The sequence below is a fragment of the Lissotriton vulgaris genome, chromosome 4_1, assembly GCF_964263255.1.
Source record: "Lissotriton vulgaris chromosome 4_1, aLisVul1.2, whole genome shotgun sequence".
In the NCBI taxonomy this organism is placed as follows: domain Eukaryota; kingdom Metazoa; phylum Chordata; class Amphibia; order Caudata; family Salamandridae; genus Lissotriton; species Lissotriton vulgaris.
Window position 1 is genome coordinate 488868260 of NC_141691.1, and position 13271 is coordinate 488881530.

The 13271-nt window shown below is 44.7% G+C and overlaps 1 protein-coding gene across 1 annotated transcript in view; it reads right to left on the bottom strand.

The window, feature by feature from the left end:
* FRMPD3 (FERM and PDZ domain containing 3) overlaps positions 1-13271 on the bottom strand; it is a 786479-nt gene that overhangs the window by 737322 nt on the left and 35886 nt on the right. Inside the window, exon 3 of the mRNA XM_086964646.1 lies at positions 3976-4021. Within this exon, the coding sequence (XP_086820772.1) occupies positions 3976-4021 (46 nt within the window). The remainder of the gene's footprint in view (positions 1-3975; positions 4022-13271) is intronic.

The window sequence follows — 13271 nt, forward strand, 5'->3', positions numbered from 1 at the left end:
CTATTATATTATGAATCCATTCATATAGTGCTTACTACCCCTGATGAGGCAGTAAAGTGCTGTACAGAGAGCAGCCTGCCACTCCAAAACCCAAGGTTAGTGGTTGGTCCAGTGATTACTGTTGGTGAATGATATTAGTTCTGTGCTCTCAGAGAAACTCTTAGAAATGGGGTCTCTAGTTGCCTGGGGTTTGAACCATATCCAAGTAGAGGCCCACATGTGGATTGCCTTGGAATATCTTTTAAGTGTAATTTTCCATTGGGAACAGATGGAGATTTGGAGTTTGGAGTCTCCGAACTCACAATTTAAAAATACAATGGGAAATTACACTTAAAAGATATTTTAAGGCAATCCTAATGTTACTGTATGGGTGAGATAGCCTTGCAATAGTGAAAACCAACATTAGCAGCATTTACCTAATAGGATATGTAAAACACAACAGCACAGGTCCCACCTTTTAAATACACTGTCCCCTGCTCATGGTGGTGCTTGGCTTACTTTAGGGGCGACATACATGTAATAACAGGGAAGGTTTGGGCCTGGCAAGTGAATGCACTTGCCAGGTTGACATGGCAGTTTAGAACTGCACACACAGACACTGCAGTGGCAGGTCTGAGGCACAATCAGAGCTGCATGCCCACTAGTAGCATTTGATGTACAGGCCTTGGCCACACCTGGTACACTTTACTATGGACTTACTAGTAAATCAAATATGCCAATCATGGCTAAATCAACCACCAATACAATTTAGACATAGAAGATATGCACTTTAGCACTGGCTAGCAATGGTAAAGTGCCCAGAGTCCTAAAACCAGCAAAAATGAAGTCATAAAAATGCAGGAGGAATTCAAAAACTATTCATCAATTTACTCCAGTTTATTTCTGGGAGAATACATTAATAGATGTGATCTTTAGTGTAGTTGAGGCAAGTACATGCGACTGGCTGCTGGAACGAATAGATAGGCTAGAGGAGATTAAGTATTGAAATATTTTATATCTTAACATGTATACAAATGCTTTAAACAGAAATCATCTTTTTACTTCTATCTGGTACATAAACGTTGATGATTCACCAAAGCACCAGCGATAGCAGAAGCAACATCACACATTCTTTAACCCCTGATGACATCACAAGGTTTAACCTTTGCTTTAAATGTAGCCCCTTGGAAACCCCTTGGAAACCTCCTGATTTCTGCTGAGGAGTTAGGGCAAGGAGTTGAGATTGGAGAAAGTAAACACAGCTGCCATCATGACCCCTGAGACCATCTTTAGAATGGGTGAAGAGAAGGGTATGAAAGGAGAACCCAATATAGCACACTTTAATTCTCTTCCATGAGCCAGTGAGTTGAGCAAAATTACAAGTAATTATTTAAGCATCCATAGACAGCTTTCTGTATGTAGTGTGCCCTATTTCTTCAAATTGTTGTTGTGGGGAAGGTTTTCTGTTTGTCTCTCTGTCTTACCTGCGAACCTGCGCTCCAATCTGGGCACTGTTCCCATCAATTAAAGGTGTAGAGAAAGAAGCACCCTCAAAACATTAGAGCTGGCCATAGTATGATGTGAGGCCTTGCAGAAAGCCCCCCCCCCACTAGGTGGGAGATGAGGCAACACAGGTAAAAAACAGATGGAGGGTGGGACACCAATGAAACCAAGCTGCAGTGCGGATTTGAGCCTAAACATTATAATAAAGCAAAGTTTTATGCAGATCCTGGCTGACTCTGAGAGACACTGGTTGTCTGCCTGTCCTCTTACATCCTGAAGCTGCAATCACGTTAGTTAAACCATGGATCGAGGTGAAGAAGTGATAAACGTAAACATCAACTATTGCAAGACTTCCAAAGTAAGAAATGCCGTGTTACACCGAATATGTAAGATTCGGTGTTACATACACAAGGCAATTATAATGAACATGGGCCCCCGGTAGGTCAGACATCAGATCACTGCAGTAATCAACAGTTTCTAAAGAAACCAATTACCTGCAGTTCTGATGACCTTTCTGCATACAGTGAAAAGACATATCTCCAAACGCAAGACAAATCACATCAAAGCTATTAAAATGTAGACTTTCCTGCTGCCTGCACGAGCCTTTCAGTTTTGCAAACTTTCCATGCTATAAAACAGATTCCAAAACTGTTATCTTGGGGATTTTTGAGGACCCACGCAAAACGCATTTGGGGCCCCTAGCTCGGAACAACTTTGAATTGCATTGCTCATTGTATGCCAAATTGCTCATTTTATGCCAAATTACGGTAAGCCTGAAAAATAAAAAACTAAGTTGATGTTTACGTTAATGTAGAGGGTCACACAAAAAACTGCCAAAATATGTCTTGATTTAAGCCCAAGACACTTAAGGTCAAACGGGATGAAGAGTGACAGAGCCTGGGGTAGACAGACAAAGGGAAGGGGTTAAGGATGAGAAATAGAGGTGATAGACAGAGGCAAATCATTTTTCTAGGGGCCACATGGAAGATGGGGGCCCTGTACAAATGCCCACTTTCCCCATGAGTTTAACCCAGTCCCATCCATTATCACCAGTATACCTTGTACTCTCAGAGACAAACAAAAGTGTTGTGAAATTGTCTTCAGTCGACTATGCGAAGTTTGAGAATCGCACTGCTTCAAAAGAACCCACCAACAAAAAGGAGAGTTCCCTTGAACAGAACTAAATTGACTGGGCTAAACAATTAAAATCATAACAAGATACACGTATAAAAAGAATTCTACAATTTATTGGTAATACAAAACATTAAAAGAGTGGACAAAGATGGAACCACTCAACCACAAATTAAAACATGAGGTAAACAATTAAAATAAGTTGACATTCAATGTTGACCAGCAAAATTGAGACACTAAGACAGAAAACAGTAAGACATACAGCTCGTGCTATACTGGGTGTATATTCGAACTCTATTTCTACTCTATTATACGTGTATCTTGTTATGATTTTAATTGTTTAGCCCAGTCAATTTAGTTCTGTTCAAGGGAACTCTCCTTTTTGTTGGTTGGTTAACCCTACTTCCCTTGACTGTTGTTAAGGGGTACCTCTCACCTTTACCTCCAAAAGAACCCACCACAGCCTATAGTTAATAATATACGCGATACAGTGCCATCTATGCAATACATTATCAACGAGCAAAGCGCAACAAAGCGTGCCTCTGACTTACAGGTGTAGTTATATGATATGATATGATAAGCTATTTATATTGGGTGCAGCTACTCCAAGGAGTATCCTGCATCGAGTGTTTACTTCATGTACCTTAACCATTCAGGACGCAAGAAACCTCACCATTGATACATGCTCGAAGACAGAGTCCCTGGAATTATGCGTCACGGGTGTACCAAATTATGTGGCAGGATTTACTCAATTATATGGGAAGAAAAAGGAAATTATTCTGCAATAAGTGGTACATCTAGTGTTACAGTAATTCATTACTTTGGAATTTTTACACATGCTAAGAGTATCTGGGCAAACGTTTCACCTCATTAATACCACTTGCACGCACAAACACAGAATTAAGCAACAGAAAGGTGACCAGTCAACCTTTGCATAGGGCCTTCCACTGCACGCCAACACTTGTGACAGCACCTTTAGTAACTTTTAATTTGTTTAAGCTGGAAACAATTGTTTTTGTTGTTGAACTCTGCAGATTATGCAGAAGATGATGGATTATGTTGCATATACTTAACTGTGTGAAAAATGATGTAGCGGTAAAATCACATAAATCCAGTGCCTCTTCACATAGATAAGTTATAGGCTTCCTTTTCAAAGCAATGCAGACTTTACACTTTTTACTGCTATTGTTGCAGGTTTGTAGACAAAACATACACTATTAATTATATTATTTGTGTTATCATACGGTCTGGAAGTGCATCAGTTTTTTACCATACCGCATGCTGCATACATAAGACATAGGATTCCCTCCATAGTACTGAGAGACATGCATCTGCTCATGTGTTCTGGCAGTCGGCACCTACCTGATGAGGCTGCAGCACAGTCAGGGTAATAGTGTCCTTTGCGTTCCTGTAAGAGAGGAAATAAGAAGCTAGTGTGAGAGGAAACCCCTGAGACAATGCAGCAGGAATGGCTACAGGCGTCAGGCGCCTGACCGCCTGTCAGCAGATTGGACTTCACGCCCTAAAGGCTAGACAGTAACCTGATTGCAGCTTTTCATTTTGCAACTGTGAATGTGTGTTTGTCGTTTCTGTTTTGCTGAGGAGATAAATCATAGTTCATTCGGGGCGGTGGGAGGCAGTAACTCTAGCAGTTCTGCTAAATGTGGAAAGCCAGCCAGACTAAGGTTTCTCCCTGTGATGCACTGTCACATTCTAGACTACGGCGTTCTTAATGTTTCCCAAGGGTTGAGACCAAGGAGGCTGACTATGATGCAAACATAATGGCAGCTCCTACTTTAAGACCTTATGGTGCTTCGTAAAGTGGAGTCAACTAAACCAAAAGGTTGCATCTATGTTATGAAATGATCAAATATTTCCTTTAAAGTTACAACCGCTCACGTAGAGGGCCGGACTGGGAACCACAACCGGCCCTGGCAAAGTGCTCGGCCGGCCGCCCCACCCCACTTGGCAGGGGGGGGGGGGGGGGGGATGGGGGGTGAGAGGAGCTTTGGAGGTGCTCTTTCCGGGGCTGGTTTTCAGACGATTTTGGGGTACAGGGACGATTTTGCAAAAACGGCCCTGTAACAAAAACGGCCGCCAGGGGTCTAAAACCGGCCCCCTCCAATGCAGCGCACCGGGGGATTGCCCGGTGCCCGCTATGGCCAGTCCGGCCCTGCTCACGCACATCCAATGCTAGTATTTCTTCTGAGCTTTGCAATAGGTATCTCTAAGGCTACCTTGGTGCTACATGGACAGAGGGAGTGAAATGCTAAAACAGTATTTTTTTTAGGTTTCACAACATGCAGACGATTGAAATTGATGAACTGGAGCCATATTACATATAGGGCGCACTTTTCCGGTTTCCCCACAGAGCCCCTATAGGTAGGTGCATAATGCACAGACAGGGAAAATTTGGCATATTACCATGAATGTGCTGCCCTCAGAGCAGCCTTATAGTGTAGCATCTCGGGTATAGCAGCCGTGGTACAGCACATTCAAGTGAAATACGGAGCAACTTCTTCAAATCTGCTCTGTGTTTCCCGCTTGCAATTTAAAGAAAGCTGAGTGATGCCCTAGCAGGTGGGTGCATTGAGTGACTACACCCGCTAGCAAAGGGATCTCTGGGGGTAAATGTGACCCACCTTTCTACCCTCCAGAGGGTTGCTTTTAAGGAGGCGCACCGAAAGCTCAATCCTATTTTGTGGCATGCTTTCAGGGCACCATTTAGAGGCATGTTTGCCTCTGCACTTGTGTCCTTAATACGGCGCAGGTGAAGAAGCAAAGTGAAGTCCTTACTTGCATGGGGCTGCACCCCCACGCAAATTAGAGAACGCCCGCTAATTATATCGCTGGTGCTACATGTGCGCCTGCGCTATCTGTATTGCAGAAGCAGCCTCACAAGCGTCTGCGGCATCTTCTGTAATACCAAAGTGGCCTGGGGGCTCATAAAGGGGGCACACATGCTCATTGCACCCCTCGGGCCCTCTGTAAGACAGCCCCTTGTATGCAATAGTTAATCTTGAAGCAATTTCACTCTTAGTAAAGCATTTTAGAAAATTCTAAGTTAAGGTCAGAACTAGGTATAAGAGCATGGACGCCATTTAAGGGCAGTCAGTGGTCGTAGCTGTGATCTTCTAATACTCCTGGGACTTCCTTTGTGACCCCTGGCCTCAGAGGAGAAATATTTTTGCCCCCTCTGAGGCCAGGATTCGCAAAGGAAGTGCCAGGAAAAACAAAGGGTAAGTAAGAGGTCGCAGCTGCGACCCCTGACTAGCCCCAATGACATCCATGTATGAGAGATGATTGACAGAGCCTTTAGCTTATTCAAAATGCTGTAATACGACTAGCAATGAGAAGAGACTGGGAAGTCTTCATCCGATTGATTAGTCAGATTATCCTGGCTTAGCTTGTTTAGGCCTACTACAGTGAGTTCAAGGTATTGTCAATTCTGCCTTACACAACTGTGGCCCAATTGTCCTGTCCATAAATGTCTACCACGAATTGCCCAGTCATGTTATGAAATTCCCCTGAAAGGCAAAGTGCAGGAATTCCCCCTGCTTCTCTGCTATTTACTCGAAGCATTGAACAACATGGGGTTTAAAAGTGTAATGCCCTCTAAATAATCCTTACTGGGCAGCACTGAATCTAATCTACCTGAAAGCAGTGACAAGAGACAATTCAGTAATAGGACGACTCTCTGGACGGTTTCAACATTCCTACTTTTATATATGTATTTCCATTTTTATATAGTGGGGACAACAACCGAGTCTTTCACACAAACAATTACAACATATATAATCACTTCAGGTATATTATGTTACAGACCACTGAGGTTTCAAATTTAAAAGTTGAAACCTAGCAAGACAATCAGTTCTGATATGAAAGCTTCTCTTCCAACAAGAAATGTCCAAAACTGAAGGGAACAGATATGGCTGCGCATGCTGCTTGGAAATTGGAGCATGATCAGCTTTTCCCATCAACTGAAATTAAAAAAGTGTACACTCACTACTAAAGTGGTACAATGTTGAGTTCACTGAAATGAAAAAGTTAGACAGACCAGAACCTGGCAGCCGAGGGCTATAGGCTGTTGTTTACAGCTCCTAGGTATCATAGGAAGCTATATAGAAAGGTCCATGAAGAGAACAAAAAGGTTTACTTCACAAAATCCTTTTCCTAAGTATCGCATCAAAGAGGACTGATCAGCATGTCCTAGTAACTCGACAAACAGAAAGTCATAGAAAGCTTCCAACCTGTAATCCGGAAGCAATGTAGTGACCGTTTAGTGCTATTTGAATCCAAAGTAAAAATAAATAAATTTAAAAAAGACACAAAACCATTATAAGCAGCTCTGGCCCACAGCATTCTTTTTCTTACACTGTCCTTATTTATTGTTTTCAAATCCTTGAATGTGAGGGAATGTACAAATGTTATTAAGTCATAAAACTAAAGCATCAAACATGCTTGTGGGGATTGACACGCATGAAAAAAATTTCACTGAAGCCAGTGTTATGAGATTGAAAGGCCCTTATTGTCCCTCGTTGGCAATGTCCCTTTCCAATTAGATAGCTCAAATCTGAACTCCAATAGTTGCAATTATTATTACTAAGCAATATAATTTCTTTTTCCTCAATTAAACTTAGAGCCATCTGTTTTTGATCTTCTCTTGTTTGGTACACCCAGAATCTCAAAGAATAAAAAGTTTGTTGGAGACTTGGGATATCAATGGAAAAAAATGTTGTACTTTGGATCTCCTCGTTCCATTTAAGGTCATAATGTCAAGCTATTAAAATAACTCTCTTCCCTTCCCCGTTGCTCATTAAACTCTTCCTAGAGAGTACTCCTTATCTTAAACCTTCTTCACTAATTTCTCTCTGCTTATCCAATATGTAAGCAACAACTTTTTCTGAGAATGCTATCACACCTCAATTATCAATGGTTCTCAGACTTCTATGTAAACTGTGGCTTTGAATCATCAACCTCTCCCTTTCACTTGCATTTTCTTTTCTGATCTCAGAGCCAAGTGCAAGTTCTTCTTAAAATCACTCTTTAGCTGACACTTTTGCCCCATGGGGTCTTAGTTGGAGAGGCATTCGATTGCGGCCTCCTCTACTGTGCTCCTCAGGTCCTCCTCTAGCACTGTTCCATAGTGAGTGGTGTTTGTTTCTTTAATTACTGGTGCCTGCTGAATCCTGCTCTAGTGGTCTTGATGGGTTTTGGCACTTTTGACCGGCGGATCCCGGTCGGTTGCCCCCATGTTTGCCGCCTTCTTCAGTTCCTCTCACTATGTGTTCGATATCCTCTGGTCAAGATATACCCCTTGCAGGACTTTGCTGTTAAAAATCCTGCCTCGGCGAAGGTGGATTCTTTGAAGGCTGGCATGTCTTCTCAGGGCGCTAATATTTCGGAGGATGCTTCCCCTCCAGACCCGGTAGATAAAAAGCTTGATGCAGCTGTGAAGCGTACTTTTTTTTGCTGCCAATTTTTCTATTTGAGCTGCTACGTATTCCTCTTACGCCATCCAGTCATTGTTGAAGGACTTCCAGTCGTTGGCTGAATTGTCGGACCAGGGCTAGGACGTTTCTCCCACTCTCGCCCTGATGGAACAGCAGGTCCGGCTTCTTTCTGACATTTCATTTGATTCTTTGGGAGCGGCGGCCTCTACGGCTAGGTCTTCTGTTGCAGCTCGTCGCCAATTGTGGTTGCGTTCCTGGAAGGCCGATGCGGCTCAAAAGGCCTTGCTCATGAAATTTCCTTTTTCTGGTGTCAAGCTCCTTGGTGCTCCCTTGGAGGATGTGGTCAAGAAGTCTGCGGAGGACCATAAACTTTTGGTCCGGAGAGAACCGCCCGTTCCTCATCACTTAGGGCTTTTTGTCCGGCTCGTCAAGGGAGGTTTTCTCAGTCCTTTTGCAGAAAGGGGCACGGCCGGGGTGCTCCTTCCTCTGACAAATCCTGGTTCCCTGCTGCTTCTTCCTCTTATTCTGCCCCCTCAAATTCCTGACTGGGTTGCACCAGGCGTGGATTCAGTGGGGGGTTGCCAGTCTCTCTTTGTGGCCAACTAGATGATTGATGTTTTGGATCAGTGGGTCCTTCAAGTGGAGTCAGGAGATTTTCGCATTGGGTTTGTCCAGATGCACCTAGACTGTTTGTGGGCCACTCCATGTCCCAGAGACGATTAGAAGAAGGAGGCTCTCCTGGAGGGCGTCTGTGGTCTAGTGGCCAAGGGCGCTGTGGTTCTGGTACCCATGGAATAGTGGGAACTAGGGGTGCACTCTGTTCTCTTTCTGGTGGACAAGCAGACCGGTGACTGGTGATGAACCTAAAATGGTTGAATTTGTTCATTCCTCTGGTCAAGTTCAAAATGGTTTCCCTGCAGGTGATCAATCAAGGGGATTTTCTGGCTTCCCTCGACCTCCAGGATGCATATCTCCATGCCCCTGTCCATTTGGAGTCCCAGAAATGTATCCGCTTCAGTGTGTTGGGCTTTCATCATCAATTCAAGGTATTGCCCTTTGCCTGTGTTCCTCCCCTTGTGTCTTCACTAAGGTTCTGGCCACCCTGATTGGGCTTTTACCCTGTCAGGGGTGCCGGCATCAGGGGACCCGCCCTGGCCTGGCTTACCTCCTTTCTGAAGAATCATACTCAGGCTGTTCAGCTGGCAAATTTTTCTGCGCAATAATAATTGTGAGGTACCACAGGGTTCCTCCCTTTCCCCTCTTCTTTTCAACCTCTATATTTTCCCTCTTATATATGCTTTGCTGCAAATGGAGGTCACGGCATTCAATTATGCCGATAATCTCCAACTGATCTTTAACCTTACCTCTTCCCCTGCTTCTATTCATAATTTTCAAGCTGTAATGATTTTCATCAGTGACTGGATGAACTGCAATCACCTTAAGTTAAACCCGGATAAGACCGAACTGGTACTTACAGGTGGTAGCTCCAGTCCCTGGACCCTTCTCTTTTGGCCTCCTACCCTTGGAACTCCCCCTTCACCTTCTTCCTCAGTTAAAACACTAGGGATTAAAGTCAACAGTAACCTAACAATGCACTCCCAGATCAGCACTGTGGTTTCATCTTGCTTCCTGACCCTCCGAACAATACGTAAAATTTCCCGTTTTTTCTCCTTTTCAGCCCTCAAACTTATTCTTTTGGCCATGGTCATGTCACGACTTGGCTATGTCAATGTTTTGTACACCGGTGCCCCTTCTTATGATCTTCGGCGCCTTCAACTCATTCAAAACCATGCAGCCCGACTTATCTATAAACTCCCTAAATCTTCCCACGTTACCCCTCTGCTAAAAACTCTGCATTGGCTTCCCATTTGGGAGTGTGCCCTCTTTAAGATGGGATTAATGACTTTCCAGGCCTAGGCTGGTACTGCACAGGGCTTTCATAAACTCCCAAATCAAAGCGTATGTCCTCAACAGAGATCTACACTCATCCACTCAATTTCTACTTTCTATTCCTCGCTTTAGAAAGAAAAAATCAGGGGGCTTGAAGTTTCTCCACCTTGGCTCCGACCTTCTGGAATACTTTCCCATTCACCATCTGGTCCTCTTCTGCCTACCTTGACTTCCGCAAAGCCCTTAAAACCTTCCTTTTCTCACTAGCCTTCTCGCCCTAGCCGTTTGCCTCCATTTTTCTGGGTCTGTGTCCTTAGCGCCAAGAAACGGCATGGTGATCGACCGCTTTACAAGTCTCTTAACTTCAACTTCAAGGAGTATTAAGGTATTTCATTACCTGGATCATTTGTTGATTTCTGCTTCTTCTTTCTCTAAGGTGGAGCTTTATGTCCAGGAGGTTTACCAGGTACTGGAGAGACACAGATTTTTGGTGAATCGGAGGACGTCTTGCCTGTTTCCTTCTCAGGATCTGACGTACATTGGGGCTCACTTCAGGATTCTGTTGGAGTTGGTGTTCCTACCTTATGCATGAAAATTGACTCTGATGTCCGAGATGCGGTCCCTGTTGTCTAGGACTTGTCCGCCTGTGAGGCTTTGGTTAAGGGTGCAGGGTCTGATGTCCACCTCCTTGTTGGTGGTTCCATGGGCCCGTCTCCATATGTATCCTGTGGTGAACCATGTTTTGTCCTATTGGCGCCCCTGTGGTCAGGATTTCAATCAGGGGGTTCCTGTGTTGGCCCAGGTGAGGGAGGATCTGGGTTGGTGGTTGGACGAGGACCATCCTTCCAGGGGTCGTCTTTTTCTGATTGTTCCTTCTCAGGTGGTTACTACGGATGACAGTCTGATGGTCTGGGGAGCCACCCTGAATGACTCTTCACTGAAAGGCAGGTGGTCCATAACTTTGATGCCTTGTTCTTCCAATTATAGAGAGTTGAAGGCTGTTCAGTTGGGTCTCTTGGCGTTTGCAGCCTTGCTGGAGGGTCACGATGTTCAGGTCAGGATGGACAACCAGGATGCCATGTCCTACATCAATCATCAGAGGGGTTGCAGGACTCATTCCCTCAGGTTTCTCAGTTGTCTCATTTGTTCCTGGGCATAGTCAAAGTTGGCGTCCCTGTCTCCTGTTTACTTCCCGGGCTGGGAGAATGTGGTGGCGGACTGTCTGAGCAGAGTCTTTCCCTCCATGGGGTCATTGTCTCTGACCCTGGTGACATTCCGGACATTGCAGAGGATGTTTGGGTGTCCCGTGGTGAACTTGTTTGTGACTCCGGACAATGCCAAGATCTGTTGTTTTTGCGCAATTATGCCTTGCACAGTGGCTTGGAGAGTGGATGCGATGTCCTTCCTGTGGATTCGGGCCTGTTGTATGCCTTTTCCCTGGTTCCCCTGATTCCGGTGGTTTTGCAGAAGATCTGGAGGGAGGGGGCCTTGATGCTTCAGGTGGTGCCGGGTGAGGTGTTCCATGATCCAGAGTGGTTATTCCCTGGAGGTTCCTGCTAATATCCAACAGTCCCGATGCCCCTCTACTTTAAAATCTTATGCTAATCATTGGGACAATTTTACTGGTTGGTGTATGCACCATGGTTGGTCTATTGGGGAGTTGGATCCTGCTGGTGTTCTGGATTTTTTGATGAAGGGTTTTGATTTGGGCTTAGCCCTTTATATCCTCTGTGCTGCTATTCTGGCTTTTCATTGTCTCGCTTTTGTGGTGGTGAAGCCCCTGGTGGCTTCTCTTTTCAAGTCTCTGGCCTTCCAGCGCCCTCGTCCTGTGTTGTCTCCACCTCCATGGGACCTTCCATTGTTGTTGCGTGCCATGCAGGGGGTCCCCTTTGAGCAGCTGGACTCTGTTGACTTAAAATCTTTTACCTTGAAAGTGTTTTTTTTGGTGGCTATTGCCTCTGCCAGACGTGTTGGTGAATTTGGGGCTTTCTTACGGTTTGTTCCGTTTTTGAGAATTTTGGAGGATAGGGTGGTCTTGCGGGCTCATCCTACTTTTGTCCCTAAAGTGGATTCTTTCTTTCATTGGTCTGTGGAGGTGGTCCTCCCTGTTTTCTTTCCAGTTCCTTCTTCTGCCGAGGAGTCCCTGTGGCATCTTTTGGATGTGAAGCGTGCCTTGTTGATTTACTTGTCTCGCACGGCTTCTTTTTGTAAAGTGGACAATCTGTTTCTCACTTTTGGTATTGCCAGGCAGGGCATGAGGCCGTCCCTTTCTACCCCTAGCAGGTGAATTAAGGAGGCTATCTTGTCTGTGTATGAGGTCCAGTCTGTGGTTCCTCCCCCCAGCCAATTCTAGGGCGTTCTACTCTTTCTGTTTCTGTTTCTTGGGCTGCCTTTAAAGGTGTTTCCATAGAGGATATTTGCAGGGCGACCACTTGGTTTTCCCCTCATACCTTCATGATTCATTACCGGCTTGAGGTTGGTGGTGGTGCTTCCCTTGCTTTTGCCTCTTCGGTTCTGGAATCTGTGATCTCTTGAGATATGTGTCTGTCTCACTTGTGTTAATTAAACATTATGAACTTCCTTCAGTGTGTGGGCTGTGTTTACTTATCCATGAAGCTGATGTTGCTTAGGTATCTGCTCATGAGTAATTACTGTGGCAAGGAAAATGGACGAGGAGGCAAATACCCTGGTTACTTACCGGTAATCTTCATTACTCTGAGACCTGGTCTGCCTCACCACAGTACAGTTTCCCTTCTCTCCCGGCCTTCAATTGTGGCTTCATGTCTATGGCTTTGTTTACAGGTCATGGCTACGGGGTTGTTTCCTTTTATGTGATTGGTTGTGGACAATGGGGGCCATGTTGGACGGCTAGGGAGTCTAGTAGGCTAACTGAATTTTGCTTCGAATTTCTTTGGGAGAAGAATGCTCATGTGTAATTACTGTGGCGAGGAAGACTAGGCTTCGGAGTAATGAAGATTACCAGTGAGTAACCAGGGCATCATCACTCACATGCAACCTGGATTTTTAGCAGTCCATGACACTCAATTATGACATACTTCTCCTACTTAGCGGCCAAAATCTGGAAATCTCTCCCCACCCACTTCCGCCTTACACAGAACCACCTCTCCTTCAGAAAGCAACTTAAAACGTGGATATTCGATAAGTAAAGTACCCCCCCTCCCACAAGCGCCTTGAGACCCTCTGGGTGAGTAGTGCGCTATACAAATTTTTGAACTTGAACTTGAACATACTGAAAAAAGACATACGCTGACATCAAAATTGAAAATAGATAAGGTAAAGATAAAAGGAGTCAGG